Source organism: Oncorhynchus gorbuscha, linkage group LG11 (genome assembly GCF_021184085.1).
Source record: "Oncorhynchus gorbuscha isolate QuinsamMale2020 ecotype Even-year linkage group LG11, OgorEven_v1.0, whole genome shotgun sequence".
NCBI lineage: Eukaryota > Metazoa > Chordata > Actinopteri > Salmoniformes > Salmonidae > Oncorhynchus > Oncorhynchus gorbuscha.
In genome coordinates, this window is record NC_060183.1 from 12,631,710 (window position 1) to 12,648,307 (window position 16,598).

General features: G+C 41.5%; 1 protein-coding gene across 2 annotated transcripts in view; it reads right to left on the reverse strand.

Moving 5' to 3' along the window:
• LOC124048120 (carbonic anhydrase-related protein 10-like) overlaps positions 1–16,598 on the reverse strand; it is a 482,986-nt gene that overhangs the window by 18,513 nt on the left and 447,875 nt on the right. For both annotated transcript variants that reach the window (XM_046368564.1, XM_046368562.1), the window contains exon 5: positions 5,387–5,572. In XM_046368564.1, the coding sequence (XP_046224520.1) occupies positions 5,387–5,572 (186 nt within the window). The remainder of the gene's footprint in view (positions 1–5,386; positions 5,573–16,598) is intronic.

The window sequence follows — 16,598 nt, forward strand, 5'->3', positions numbered from 1 at the left end:
TTCAGTGTGCGCTCTGAATGCTCCGAGAGTGAAACGCTCTGAATTTACGAACAGACAATCTGACAATGCTCCTTGATATGCCACACCTGTCAGGTGGATGGACTATCTTGGCAAATGAGAAACACTCACTAACAGGGACGTAAAACTAATTTGTGAGAAATCAGTTTGTGGGTTTTGAACATTTGAGACATTTTATTTCAGCTCATGAAACCTAGACCAAACACTTTACATGTTGCGTTTATATTTTTGTTCCGTATAATCTTAACTACTGTTTTTATCACGCCCTGACCTTAGAGAGATGTTTTATTTCTCTATTTGGTTAGGTCAGGGTATGATTTGCGATGGGCATTCTATGTTCTCTATTTCTTTGTGCCGAGTGTGGTTCCCCAATCAGAGGCAGCTGTCTTTCATTGTCTCTGATTGGGGATCATACTTAGGCAGCCCTTTTTCCCTCCTTCTGTGTGGGATCTTGTCTTTGTTTGAGTGCATGTAGTTTGCACGAAGAAGCTTTTCGGTCGTTGTATTGTTTATTGGTTTTTTCTAGGTGGAACATTTAAATAAAATAATGTACGACTACCACGCTGCACCTTGGTCTCCTTCCGACGACAAACGTTGCAGATTCATCAATCCTACCTTGATTAAATTGAAAAGTTGACATCTCTCTTTCTCCATCTGTCTTCTCGGACATGTTGGGAGGCAGCAATAGAAACACATTGTCGAAGGATAGTAATTATACAGAACTCTTAACGGGGAACCGCAGAGTGACAGCTCGTCTATAAAGGTAATCAAGGCCTGGGGAAGTGATTAGGTGACATGTTGAGAGAGAGCGAGACAGAGAGAGAGAGGCTCCCCAACCCCCCCAGAATGAGATTGGCGTAAAGTTTAGATGGCGAGAGGCGAAGGCCTGGGTGAACTATAGAGGACTTACAGTGGCAAGAAAAAGTATGTGAACCCTTTGGTAATTACCTGGATTCCCACAGAAATTGGTCATAAAATGTGATCTGATCTTCATCTAGGTCACAACAATAGACAAACACAGTCTGCTTAAACTAACACACAAACAATTATGTTTTCATGTCTTCATTGAACACATCGTGTAAACATTCACAGTGCAGGGTGGGAAAAGTATGTGAAAAGTATGTGATTTAATAACTGGTTGACCCTTCTTTGGCAACAATAACCTCAACCAAACGTTTTCTGTCGTTGCAGATCAGACCTGCGCAACGGTCAGGAGGAATTTTCGACCATTCCTCTTTACAAGACTGTTTCAGTTCAGCAATATTCTTGGGATGTCTGGTGTGAACCGCTGACAAGGTCATGCCACAGCATCTCAATCGGATTGAGGTCAGGCTCTGACTGGGCCACTCCAAAAGGCGTATTTTCATCGGTTGAAGCCATTCTGTTGTTGATTTACTTCTATGTTTTGGGTCATTCTCCTGTTGCATCACCCAACTTCTGTTGAGCTTCAATTGGCGGACAGATAGCCTTACATTCTCCTGCAAAATGTCTTGATAAACTTGGGAATTCATTTTTCCATTGATGATAGTAAGCTGTCCAGGTCCTGAGGTAGCAAAACAGCCAAAACCATGACGCTCCCTCCACCATACTTTACAGTTGGGATGAGGTTTTGATGTTGGTGTGCTGTGTCTTTTTTTCTGCACATAGTGTTGTGTGTTCCTTTCAAACAACTCAACTTTAGTTAAATCTGTCCACGGAATATTTTACTAGAGGCGCTGTGGAACATCCAGGTTCTCTTTTGCGAACTTCAGATGTGCAGCAATGTTTTTTTTTTGGACAGCAGTGGCTTCTTATGTGGTGTCCTCCATCAAACACCATTCTTGGCGCATCGTAGACTCGTTAACAGAGATGTTAGAATGTTCTAGAGATTTCTTTAAGACTTTAGATGACACTAGGATTCTTCTTAACCTTATTGAGCATTCTGAGCTGTGCTCTTGCAGTCATCTTTGCAGGACGGACACTCCTAGGGAGAATAGCAACCATGCTGAACTTTCCCCATTTATAGGCAATTTGTCTTACCGTGGACTGATGAACATCAAGGCTTTAATAGATACTTTTGTAACCCTTTCCAGCTTTATAAATGTCAACAATTCTTAATCTTAGTTCTTCTGAGATCTCTTTTGTTCCAGGTATGGTTCACATCAGGCAATGATTTGTGAATAGCAAACTCAAATTTCGTTTGTTTTTAATAGGGCAGGGCAGCTCTAACCAACATCTCCAATCTCGTATCATTGATTGGTCTCCGGTTTAGCCTTGTCACACCCTGATCTGTTTCACCTGTCCTTGTGATTGTCTCCACCCCCTCCAAGTGTCGGTTGTTTTGCCCAGTGTATTTATCCCTGTGTTTCCTGTCTCTCTGTGCCAGTTTGTCTTGTATGTTCCAAGTCAACCAGCTCTTTTTCCTGTAACACTGCTATTCTCCTTTTTCTAGTCTTCCCAATTTTGACTCTTGCTTGTCCTGCCACTCTGTACCTCATGGACTCTGAACTGGTTTTGACCTTTGACCTGTCCACAACCATTCTCTTGCCTCCCCCTTTTTGGATTATTAAAGATCTTAAACTCCAACCATCTGCCTCCTGTGTCTGTATCTGGGTCTCGCCTTGTGTCATGATAAGCTGACTCTTTACTCCAATTAGCTTTTGGAGAAGTGATTAGCCTAGGGGTTCACAAACTTTTTCCAACCTACACTGTGAATGAAGAATGCTGTATTCAATATAGACAAGAAAATACAATAATTTGTATGTTACTAGTTTAAGCACACTGTGTTTGTCTACTGCTGCGACTTAGATGAAGACCAGATCAAATATTATGACCAATTTATGCAGAAATCCAGGTAATTTCAAAGGGTTGACATAGTTTTTCTTGCCACTGTACGTAACAGAGACTGCCAAGAGAAACCCGCAGACAGTAGTAATGACAGGGAATAAGAGATCTAGAGTAAAATAAGATAGAAACAGACCAAGGTAAAAGAGCAACATAACAACCATGACTTTACACACACGCACGCACACAGAAACAGAACGTTGTGAAGTTCTGGTCACCAGCCATTACGTTCCTCCTCTAACCCCACAGGACTGGCAGTGTTCTGAACAAACTAGAATGTTATTTGGCCCTAAACAGACAGTACACAGTGGCAGAATACCTGACCACCATGACTGACCCTAACTTAAGGACATCTTTGACTATGTACAGACTCAGTGAGCATAGCCTTGCTATTGAGAAAGGCCACCAAAGGCAGACATAGCTCTCAAGAGAAGACAGGCTATGTGCACACTGCCCACAAAATGAGGTGGAAACTGAGCTGCACTTCCTAACCTCCTGCCCAATGTATGGCCATATTAGAGACACACAACTGGGTGGGTGCAACTGAATATTAGGAAGGTGTTCTTAATGTTTTGTACACTCAGTGTAGAGCCACTCACATACACCTTTAGCCTACAAGCTAATGTTATACTGTCAACACTTTGTGTCAGGCTGTTTCTTATCACCCTACTGATTCTAGGTCTCCGACACCTTGCATGTGAGGTGGAAAATTAAAGTGCAAGGGCTTATAACGAAATGGGAGAAACCAGATTTGTCTAACACCTGGAATATCTTAGCACGTATTAAGTCCAAGGTGTTTCATTTCCGGAGTGACTGTGAGGGCGCTCTATGCAAACAGAGTAGAACAGCACATTCATAATAGTAGCCCAGAGGTGTGTGGGGGCTTTTCACAGATAGGATCTGAGAACGGTAGACCCCCCCCCCAGAAAAACCAACACCAGTCAAACGTACGCCGTGTTCCCGGAACAAATGCATACATTTGGAGAGTTACTGCATGTGAATGCAATAAATCTCCCATCCCTCTATCCAGCTCGACCCCTCCTCTCTCCCACGGAAGGTTTTGCTTTTTAAGTTGGATTATTTTCTCACTTTGTTCTCATTTCAAGGACGCACAACATTCTTTCAGTTTCCACTTTGAAGCCTGCTGCTGGAGCTTGAAGTCATAGCTTTTGGTTTCAGGAGGGATGGGCGGCGGGGGGGGGTTAGGTGTAGCTTGTGGGTGGGGGTGGGGGGGTTAGGGGTAGCTTGTGGGTAGGGGTGTATGTAATTGGTGTCTTTGTAGATGGCAAGCGAGCAACTCGTCAGAAGGAATAAGATGTGGGAATCTGTGCAACCTTCCTCTCCTCGCCTCCCTCTTTCTATCCCTCTCGCTCTCTATCTCTGTCTCCCTTGCTGTGAGTTTTCATTTGTAGAACTTACTTATTCCACTGCTGTGTTATGGTACCACGTCATGCTAACTCAAACCCACGTATGTACAGCATACTGTCTTCTGTCAGAATAACACCTGTTCAAATTAATGTATTTATTTATCCTGTACGTTGGCTAAGAACATACTCTCGTTTACAGCAGCAACCTGGAAAAGACTTACGGCGGCGAGGAGAGGGGATGAGTGAGCCAATTTTAACCACACACCATTACCATTTTTCTACAACACTGCTACTGAGTAGGCCTTCCAGTCTCTTCCTACACTTCAGTTAGAGAACATTGCCTTTTCGGATCACAACGACCAACTATCCAACGCTCCTTTTCAGATCTCTCCAGAGCCCCCTCTCTCTCTCTCTCTCTCCTCCAAACACCTCCTAAAACACAACACTGACCATACAAAGTCCCGCCAGCATCTACTGTTCTCTTTTGTTCCGTAGTAACGTATGGAATCAAAACAAATCCCTCGGAGCTGTGGAGACGCTGGCGCCACAGCGAGGCAACAACAACATGGTAAACAGTGAGCGGAGAGAGAGAGGCCAACTTCCCCCTCAGATCACATCCCTCCGAGCCCCAGTGGACAATAAACACTTGTTTTATTAGGATTTTCGCCAGGCTCAGTGGCAGAATAAATGATAATAATAGAATGACTTTTCCTGTCATGCCCGCAATTATTCTGTTAGCCCACAAATTGGTTATTGTTATTATGGCTGGGATGGATGGCAGCGCCGCGCCAAGCGTGTGGTGAGTGACTCAGTCGTTAGCTAAATGATCAAGGCTTCAGAGGATTGGAAGCCTTTTGAAAACACACCGCTTATTCAGATCATGTCTGCTGGATCGCATCTATATCCTATCCTATATCCTATCTAATTCTCCTGATTCTGGTTCCAATCCTACTTTTTTAAAAGGGAGATCGGAGATTTCTTGTTTTTAAGATAGGGGAGACGAAGGTACAGATCAGGAGATAGATAGAGAGGGACAAAAAGTGCGTAGGCAGTTGGCCGAGCCAAGGCTTAAAACCTTGTCGCCAAGGGGGCATGTGTGATTCTGGAGCAGGAGTGTTATTACACCAGACTCTGGCACCTAGTTCTGGTTCGGATAGTGAGTTCTCTTGCCCTAGTACCTCTCCTGAAAAGGCTTGTCCGTTGAGCAGGTGTTCAGAGCCCTGTCCATCCTCGCTCCCGAAGTGCAGCCGGATCTCCTCCAGGCGGTGGCTGTACGTCATTGGTCCGCCGGAGATGTTCACCAGGTGCTCCTTGTCCATTCGCAGTGAGACGTGGCGACCCGTGTTGTACATGGTCCCACCCACCTGAGGACAGGAACAAGAAAGAAGGATCAGATTCAGTATTCAATTAATAAACTAAGTTTGAACATCACATTGTAAACAACCCCCATGACAAGTCTGTAGGGGAAGCTGCTAACAGAGAAGTTCAGAAGGGAAACAGTGGTTTGCCCCCAAATACTTGAACCAACAACCTTGTGGTTTCATTTCCTGTACTGCATGTGCTTTACTGCTGTCTCAGAGACAGGCCTGTTATGGGAACAATGTCTTCTCATTGTTCCCATAACACAACAACTCAATCTAATCTACAGCATTCACAGGCACTTTTGTGATTCGCCGAGGAACAATCTCAATGCCTGTAAGTGCTAAGTATGAGAGACAATGTTATCTGCAATAGCAACACTTCAAAACACAAAAGAAACGTGGAATGAGAGTGGAGGAGGTGGATAACAACACAGAACACAAGAAGAGTACACCTACAAAGACCGCGGCAGTCGGAATCAGCTCAAAATCCATTGGATCAGAGGCTTTAAGGGGAAATGCTGTGAATACCGATCTTTATCAGTGGATGTGTTTAGTTATTTATATTCAGGAGTAGTTTCAAAGGGAACCGTTGGTATTCCAGGCACGGTTCCATGAGAGCTTCCACAGTTCTTATCTTATGTTTTCTCTCTCCTCTGCTTTCTCCTACACACTAAAAAAACAATGGTTCTAACTAGCACCAGAAAGTTATTTGGCTTGTAACCATAGCGGAACCCCTTTTGGGGCTACATAGAACCTATTTTGGAAGGTTCCATAAAGAACCATGCTATAAAGAACCCGTTCGTAATGTTATATAAGGAACCATTAAAAAAAGGTTCTATATAGCACCAACAAAGGGTTCTGCTGAATCTGAACGGTTCTTTATAGATCCTTCTGAAATACAGGGTTAATTGTTCTTGTCAGCCATATTATAGTGTTAAAATTCCATTGGTGTTATGGTTGTGTTAATTGACGTTGGATCTAGTCAGCTACCTCTAGAACAGCTGAGAGTCCCCGAAGCAAAAACTGAAAAACAACTAACAGACTTATTGTTCCCAATTGGCACAAGGCCATACATGAGTCTTCCACAAAACACCATGACTGGATATAGTCCTATATGACATTCAATAACCCAACACATTAGACCAACTGGAATGACACTCTCACTCGGTGAGTGCACAAAAAGAGCTGTGAACAAACCACGCCCCACTATATTCTAATGAGCCTCCGCCTCTAGATTTTTATGAACACTAAAAGAGGAAAGAACCCTTTGCTGAACTCTAAAGAGCCATTTAAGGGCTCAAAGGTTTCTTTGACCCAATATGGGTTTACATAGTGCCTGGAAAAAAAGATCTTTTTTTTCTCTGTGTGTACACCCTCTATCCCTTCTCTTTTACCACTTAGCTTCAAAATGATGTTCCCCCTCCAAATTCAACGAGAAAGAAGTCTGCCTAGACATCATAAATATTTGAGAGAAAATCAATGATTTGAAAGTGGATAGAAAGAGTGTGAGGTAGAGAGAAAGAGAACGAAGGTGAAGGGGGCGTTGGATCGACAGCCAACAGCAAAACAAGGTAGTGCTGTCGAATGTGAGGCAGCACTTTAGAGTTCCGCTAATCTGGCCCGGTTACCTCAGGGCTGTCGGCAGTACCCCTGAAAAGGCTGCGATACCTCAGCAGCCCTTTGAGACAACTCACCTACTCAGCTCACCATTATGCACGAGGCCAAGGCTGTGGTGAATGTGTTATTGGGTGGCTTTTTCAATTCATAAATAATCACTGTGGTAATGAGCGACGTGGAGGGCAAATAGGATGATGGAATGATGCAGCAATGCAGACTACACACCTGGATTACACACCTGGATTAAACACCTGGATTAAACACCTGGATTAAACACCTGAATTAAACACCTGGATTACACACCTGGATTACACACCTGGATTACACACCTGGATTACACACCTGGATTAAACACCTGGATTACACACCTGGATTACACACCTGGATTAAACACCTGGATTACACACCTGGATTACACACCTGGATTACATACCTGGATTAAACACCTGGATTACACACCTGGATTAAACACCTGGATTATTACACACCTGGATTACACACCTGGATTACATACCTGGATTAAACACCTGGATTACACACCTGGATTACACACCTGGATTAAACACCTGGATTACACACCTGGATTACACACCTGGATAAATACATGAATATGACAGCAACATTGTGGATTGTTGCTAAATCCTACAGCTTTTCCAACATCCCATACAACAGTGTGTTTTGTGAATTATGCCAGGATAAAACATGGCACAGGCATCGTCAACAGAACCCACTGAGCTAGTCCATTGCACATCTCACGCAGCCGCGGCGTCATTTGAATTAATTAATTAAAAATCACATGAGTACATGCTTTGCTGCACTTTCATTTCTTAACTTGACAATTTTATGTATGACTTCCTGCATCGCTCTGACAACAGATCTAATCGCCACGGGAACCAGCCTGTTTATGCTTGCTCGGCTTTGAAGAAGGAGAAGAGCTTCTATTTCATTTTATTATAATAATAATAACACTTCAGCCAAGTTCTTCTCAATAAAGAGAGTGACTGTCTGGGCAGGGGGGGGGGAGTAGAGAGAAGGAAGATCACTCTCAGGCATGGAGAGAGAGATACAGAGAGAGACACACACACAGTGAGAGGGAGAGCGATAGATAGAAGTAAAATGTATACTGTTTGCTGATGATCTGGTGCTTCTATCCCCAACCAAAGAGGGCCTACAGCAGCACCTAGATATTCTGCACAGATTCTGTCAGACCTGGGCCCTGACTGTAAATCTCAGTAAGACAAAAACATTTTTTTCCAGTCACCAGGACCACAAACACAAATTCCATCTAGACACCGTTGCCCTAGAACACACAAAACACTATACAAACCTCGGCCTAAACATCAGCGCCACAGGTAACTTCCACAAAGCAGTGAAAGAGCTGAGAGAAAAGGCAAGAAGGGCCATCAAAAGGAACATAAAATTCAACAACCAATTAAGATCTGGATAAAAATATTGAATCAGTTATAGAACCCATTTCCCTTTATGGTTGTGAGGTCTGGGGTCCGCTTACCAACCAAGGATTCACAAAATGGGACAAACACCAAATTGAGACTCTGCGTGCAGAATTCGGCAAAAAATATCCTCTGTGTACAACGTAAAACAACAAATAATGCATGCAGAGCAGAATTAGGCCGATACCCACTAATTATTAAAATCAGACCTTCCATAACAAAGCCATCACCTACAAAGAGATGAATCTGGAGAAGTCTCCTAAGCAAGCTGGTCCTGGTGCTCTGTTCACAAACCCAAACACAACCCACAGACCCTCAAGACCGCAACACAATTAGACTCAAATAAATCTTGAGAAAAAATAATAATAATTACTGGACACATTGGAAAGAATTAACAAAAAATTGAGCAAACTATGATGCCCTAAACAAAGAGTACACAGTGGCAGAATACCTGACCACTGTGACTTACACAAACTTAACAAAAGCTTCGACTATGTACAGAATGAGCATAGCCTTGCTATTGAGAAAGGCTGCCATAGACAGACAAGGCTCTCAAGAGAAGACAGGCTATATGCACACTGCCCACAAAATGAGGTGGAAACTGAGCTACACTTCCTAACCTCTTGCCAAATGTATGACCATATTAGACTCATATTTCCCTCAGATTACACAGATACACATAGAATTCGAAAAAACAAACCGAATTTTGATAAACTTCCATATCTATTGGGTGAAATACCACAGTGTGCCGTCACAGCAGCAAGATGTGTGACCTGTTGCCACAAGAAAAGGGCAACCAGTGAAGAACAAACACCATTGTAAATACAACCCATATTAATGGTTATTTATTTTCCCTTTTGTACTTGAACTATTTGCACATAATATGACATTTGTAATGCCTCTATTCTTCTGGAACTTTTGTAAGTGTAATGTTTACTGTTAATTTGTATTGTTGATTTCACTTTTGTTTATTATCTACTTCACTTGCTTTGGCAATATTAACACATGTTACCCATGCCAATAAAGCCCTTAAATTGAAATTGAAATAAATAAAATAAATTGAGAGAGAGATGGGAGAGACGGGAGTCTTCGTCAGAACATTTCCAAAAGGATCCACTGTGAAAGTGTCAATTGCAAAGTTCCTCAAAAAGGTCAAACTATTATTTCCCCCCCAGCTTCATCTCTCCTTCACTTACTCAACATCGCTTGATTTGCTCAATCAAAAAACCTAACATGCTTTCGTTTAGTGATGTTTTCTACAGAAAAGCGGGAGACTCTAAAGCCAATTAAGCTGTGTTGGTACTCCAGTAACAGATAAAGACGATCACAAGGCTATATTATAGTAGAGGTCATCATTCCGACAAGGTAAACAAGTCATAAAGGAGATTACTCTATGTGTGTCTAGGGACCTAATATTGTATTAGCAGCATATTACCATCAGTCACAATATGGAATAATATGAAAAGCCAGCATTACAGTAATGAGAAAACAGAACAGTCTACTAAACACACAGATCAATATGTGAAATAGAAAGCAGATCATCCTATATGTCTAACATTATGATTACCAGACAATTCCATATGTTGTATCATTATGAACATAACAGTACACTAATGTTGCTGGTGCATGTATGAAGGTGACTGGGATGTTTCGAATATTAAATCCTACATTAATGCCTCATTTACATAATCGTCATTTATCAGACGCTCTTATCCAAAGCGACTTTTACAATAATTGCATGATGGTATTAGGATTCATATAGTTTTTCATGTAAAATGTCAAGTGCATCATTAGGGAAAATGCACGTAGAAAAAAAGTGAACGTTCCTACTGGGCAGAAACATCATCGTTTATTCCACGTTGGCTCAAAGTCATTGCATTGGAATGACATAGGAACAATGTTCATTCAACCAGTGTGTGGCCAGTGGGTTGAGAGGTTTCAGCTGGGGACTGGAAAAGCTTTTGTTTCCCGTGGTGAGAGCTGCATCAAGGTAAAAACATCACACGTCGGATTAAATGACAAGATTTGAGATGTATTTATGGAGAGCGATTTTTATTTTATTTTATTTATTTTACCTTTATTTAACCAGGTAGGCAAGTTGAGAACAAGTTCTCATTTACAATTGCGACCTGGCCAAGATAAAGCAAAGCAGTTCGACAGATACAACGACACAGAGTTACAAATGGAGTAAAACAAACATACAGTCAATAATACAGTATAAACAAGTCTATATACAATGTGAGCAAATTAGGTGAGAAGGGAGGTAAAGGCAAAAAAGGCCATGGTGGCAAAGTAAATACAATATAGCAAGTAAAACACTGGAATGGTAGTTTTGCAGTGGAAGAATGTGCAAAGTAGAAATAATAATAATGGGGTGCAAAGGAGCAAAAATAAATAAATAAATTAAATACAGTAGGGAAAGAGGTAGTTGTTTGGGCTAAATTATAGGTGGGCTATGTACAGGTGCAGTAATCTGTGAGCTGCTCTGACAGTTGGTGCTTAAAGCTAGTGAGGGAGATAAGTGTTTCCAGTTTCAGAGATTTTGTAGTTATTTCCAGTCATTGGCAGCAGAGAACTGGAAGGAGAGGCGGCCAAAGGAGGAATTGGCGATAAAAGCTCAAGGGTTAAAACAAAAACAATCATGACTGAAACTTAAGTGGATCTCAGATTGATTGTCTGGGGCCAAGTTAACCTCACCGGTCATGTAAGAAAACCAGGACCATTGTGCTTTTAGGGAAAGAGTATAATTTTGTACATGTGTTAAACTACAAGTTTGACCAAATCCAGTCCTCTTGCTTAGTGGGTCTGGGGTCCTCCCTGGGATAATTGTTATGTAGAAGGACTGAGAAGCTCAGTTCTGGTGACTTTTTAAAAGGAAATTCTACTCCAAAATATATGAAAATAAAATGATGCCGAAACCATCTAAAATATAATTTTCACTTCCAGAAATGGGCCCAGAGGGTTTGTCCATCTGCATTTACCCCATTAGACACAACATCCTGACTGTTATTATTATTAATAAATATGTATATGTAAATAATTATTCATTGTTATTCACTCATAAATTCGTTTTTTTTCTTCCCAAATGTATATTACAAAGTTTGGAGGGTGTTTGAATGTAAACCTAATGTACGTTTTATGATACACAGAAAGTGTTTTTTAAACAGAATCAAAGTACTCTGAAACACCCAAAGTGGTTCTTCAATCTATATATTGGTGTTTAATGGAGAGTGTTGTGTAGTCCTACCACTATGACCCGTCGGGAAAGCACTTTATTATCATTATTATAACTATTATGGATAAGAGCCATATTATTTATATTTGTCAAATGGCAGCAAAGCATCGATCATCACGTCACCCGAATGAAACCCTCGATATTTATTGAAAGGAGCATCAAGCTCACTTTTACCGCCCTGTGAAGTTCAACGCAATTTATTGCATCTGTAGCCTAATAAAACGCATGCTTTCCCAAGTAGTGGGAAGACCAAACAACACATCATCACGCGACTCCAAGTTTACTTCGATATGATGGTTATTATATCAATATTTGCGCATAAAGGCGTTTCCACCACCATGTCTCGCATAGTTAATTTTACCATCATGTCGAATTAACAAATTGTCTGTTAGCATTTATAAAAATGTAGCAGCATTTCATGTTTCCATCAGCGCGGTCGTGCCTTTTTTCATGTATCAGGTAATTCATGACATGTGTGGATGGAAACGTGGTTAGTGATGAATGAAATACCATGCAGCGTCGTGGATAGCAGAGAAGAGACAGGGATGAATCCTCTGATTTCTCAAATGAGTTTCCAACACCCACCAACAAAACAAAACCGTCCCTCAGAGCAACAAAGTGGTGCCTGGGAACGACACAGACTGGTGACAAAGGCCTCTGATCCCTTTAAAGCCCTGTTACAACATGTCCACATGAAACGTGTCTGAATGAAAAAGAATAGAACCAGTGAGAATACGTTCTGAGAGGAGAAAAGCATTAGGAAGTTTTTTAAGCACGTCTTTAAAGAACCATGCTATGATTGAGCTAATTTTCCAAGTCATTTGACTATATGTGTGAGTACATAAACCATAGTAGACATAGATGCAGTGCTGCCTCCAATAACAAATGCTATCGCTTTTCTTAACCATTAAAACGACCGTTAAGCCCAATGAGAGAACTGAACAGCAATACTTAGATACAGCTTCCGTTTAGAATGAGGATTTCAATAAGGTTGAACCACAGCACAATGCAGTGGCTAATGCTCAGTGGCATGACTAATCTGTGTATCACTTGTACTCACTGATACAGGGCCTGAACACTTCCCAAAACCCAGAGAGTATTATACTCTTCGTAGAGTCCTTCTGAAAATTGTTGTCTGCTGAAAGAAAGTGTTTGTAAAGGCAGCTCCAAAAGGGCTTTAACGAGGCAAGTCAGTTAAGAACAAATTCTTATTTACAATGGCGGCCTGCCCCGGCGAAACCCGGACGACGCTGGGCCAATTGTGTGCCGCCTTATGGGACTTATGGGACTCCCAGTCACGGCCAGAGGTGATGCAGCCTGGAATCTTGCAGTGGTTCTCCAATCTGAATATTGTTGATTTAAAGTGATTGTTTTATGTAAAACGCAGCATCAGACTGTCTGTCATACAATTAAATGGTTAAGAAATGCAAATGATTTATTGCCTAAATATGGATTGATGGTAAGGGTGTGTCTATAATATGTTTGGAGGAAATACACATTCATATTTTTCTATGTTTTATTTAGACAGAGGCAATAGTGTCATGCTTGTTGTAAAACCTCTGGTTCCTGTTGGTGGACTGTGCACTGTTTCCCACAATGCCCCACAAAATGGGTTAAACTGGCAAATGAACAGACACATAAGTTAATACAACTAGTCCAGGAGAAGGGACCTAATTCTGAACTAGACAGGATTCAAAACATCATAATGGTGTTTAGAAGCATTAGAGAGAGGAAACGACACCTAAAGAGAAGGGACCTAATTCTGAACTAGACAGGATTCAAAACATCATAATGGTGTTGAGAAGCATTAGAGAGAGGAAACGACACCTAAAGAGAAGGGACCTAATTCTGAACTAGACAGGATTCAAAACATCATAATGGTGTTGAGAAGCATTAGAGAGAGGAAACGACACCTAAAGAGAAGGGACCTAATTCTGAACTAGACAGGATCAAAACATAATAATGGTGTTGAGAAGCATTAGAGAGAGGAAACGACACCTAAAGAGAAGGGACCTAATTCTGAACTAGACAGGATCAAAACATAATAATGGTGTTGAGAAGCATTAGAGAGAGGAAACGACACCAAAGGAGAAGGGACCTAATTCTCAACTAGACAGGATTCAAAACATCATAATGGTGTTGAGAAGCATTAGAGAGAGGAAACGACACCTAAAGAGAAGGGACCTAATTCTCAACTAGACAGGATCAAAACATAATAATGGTGTTGAGAAGCATTAGAGAGAGGAAACGACACCTAAAGAGAAGGGACCTAATTCTGAACTAGACAGGATCAAAACATAATAATGGTGTTGAGAAGCATTAGAGAGAGGAAACGACACCTAAAGAGAAGGGACCTAATTCTCAACTAGACAGGATTCAAAACATAATAATGGTGTTGAGAAGCATTAGAGAGAGGAAACAACACCTAAAGAGAAGGGACCTAATTCTGAACTAGACAGGATTCAAAACATAATAATGGTGTTCAGAATATTTTCGGTTGTGCTCCCTTGGGATTGTCTTTATCCCACAGTGGTTTTTATGTGGAGCAGTTTTGAGAACATGCTCCCCATGCCAACGTTTAGGGTTACATTTCCTCTTCATGCCAAAACTTCTATATATATTTTTTCTAACACTTGTGGATAACAAGCTTATTATGATGATGAGAGAGATGATACAATAATTGTAATGAGGGACAGGGAAGATGGTAGCACCTCTCTGTCTGTCATTGTCTCATCTACTCTCTCTCTCTCTCTCTCATTCTTCCTGCTCTTTCCTCATCTTTATTTTTCTCTCTCCCCTCATCTTCTCTCTCTCCTAATCTTCTTTCTCTCTCTCTCCTCATCTTCTTTCTCTCTCCCCTCATCTTCTTTCTCTCTCTCATTCTTCCTGCTCTCCTCATCTTCTTTCTATCTCCCCTCATCTTCTTTCTCTCTCTCTCTCTCTCTCTCTCCCTCCTCATCTTCTTTCTCTCTCCCCTCATCTTCTTTCTCTCTCCCTCTCTCTCTCATCTTCTTTCTCTCTCTCTCATCTTCTTTCTCTCCCTCTCATCTTTTTTTTCTCTCTCTCTCCTCATCTTCTTTCTCTCCCTCTCCTCACCTCACCCCCCCCCCTCTCTCTCTCTCTCTCTCTCTCTCTCTCTCTCTCTCTCTCTCTCTCTCTCTCTCTCTCTGACATCTCAAAGTGGTTGACTCAAGATCAGTATCTGACTCAGTGTTCTCTGTCCTCCCACCTTCCTTCACACTTCTTCCCTACCTAATGGCGCCACCATCATCTCACCTCAGCCTCTTGAGGCTCCAGGTCATGATTCAGACCCTCCTCCTGACTTTTGTCATCACTGTCTTTGTCAGCCTGCTAAGAGATGGCACACAGCACTCAGACGACCAGCATGGTTGATATGCTGTCTGTACCGCTGTTTGAAATCAAATATGGAAGCCGGGGAAGTAAGAACAAGACAGGGAGATTTATCCTATAGATTTATCCTTTATCCTACATATTATCCTATAGTCTCACTTCAAAACAGTTGATTATAATAATGTACTCGACAGCGGAGTTCAGTTCTATTCCGAACTAGAGACAGTCAGACTCAGTTCTTCTGAGTCAATGAGGAAGGTTATAGAGGAAGGTTATAAAGTGAAACAAATAAAGACGTTTCTAGAATGATGCACTCTAAAAGAAGTGCTGAGATGTTCTTCCTACATCTTGCTTACAGTACCCCAGGGGCATGAAAAGACAAAGGAAGCAAGTAGCTTTGATGAATATGGCAGGTACCATGCTGGATAAATATTTGATGCTATTGATGGAGATGGGCTTGTGTGTTCAGAATGAGAGTAGTGGATGAAGCCAGTCACAATGCAATGGCTTCAAGCACAAAGCCACAGCGCTATAGCTGGGTCTCTGAATGTTGGACTAACATCAACCAACACATGAGATGTGAATCAGAAAACCAAAGGAAGTGCAGCTAGTATGCAGTCTTGACCACTGTAGTTTGAAGTGAGTAGTGGTGTTGTTGGCTAGCTCCTCTGAAACAATAGTGTCCTGACGAGAGAGCACATTGTCCATGCCAGGCGAAATCACGCCTCATCAGCTCATTGTTACGGATGTATCCAAACAAACGCCACTAGAAAACAGCTTCAACAAAAGCAAAAGCAGCTACTTTGCTGTTATTCTGTCTTTTTGACGTGACCGTGAGTTGGCCGTAGTCAGCTAGCTAGCAGGCAAGGGATAAGAACGTTACCAGCCAATATGACAATATAATATTTACAACGATAGACTGGGTCATCCATAGATACAGAAGAAAAAGACTGAATGACTGGCAACCGAACCAATAGAACGAATGTCCAGCCGGCTGGGGTAGCAACCCTAGATTTGTCTCGGGACTATGTCTTGTGGAAGGATGAAATAGTATTAATAAATTAATCAAAATAACGTTTTTAATGAAAATATGCAATCATTATTTGAATATGTTGGTAACCCGTTGTATAAAAGTGATAAGAGCAATAACACCCATGCCAATATATCCTCCAAACACCGGCTTCTCGGGCATGGTCACTTAGAGGGAATATTAACCTGAGTCTATGATTAAGGTGGTCATATACAATACAATGAGCTAGAGCCAATGCGTAGAATAGACTGATATGTTTCATAATTTTTTGCATTTTGGTTTTCTTTCAACATTATTCTGAAACTATGAAGCTGGGTATGCATTCGAATTAGTATGGTGTGGACT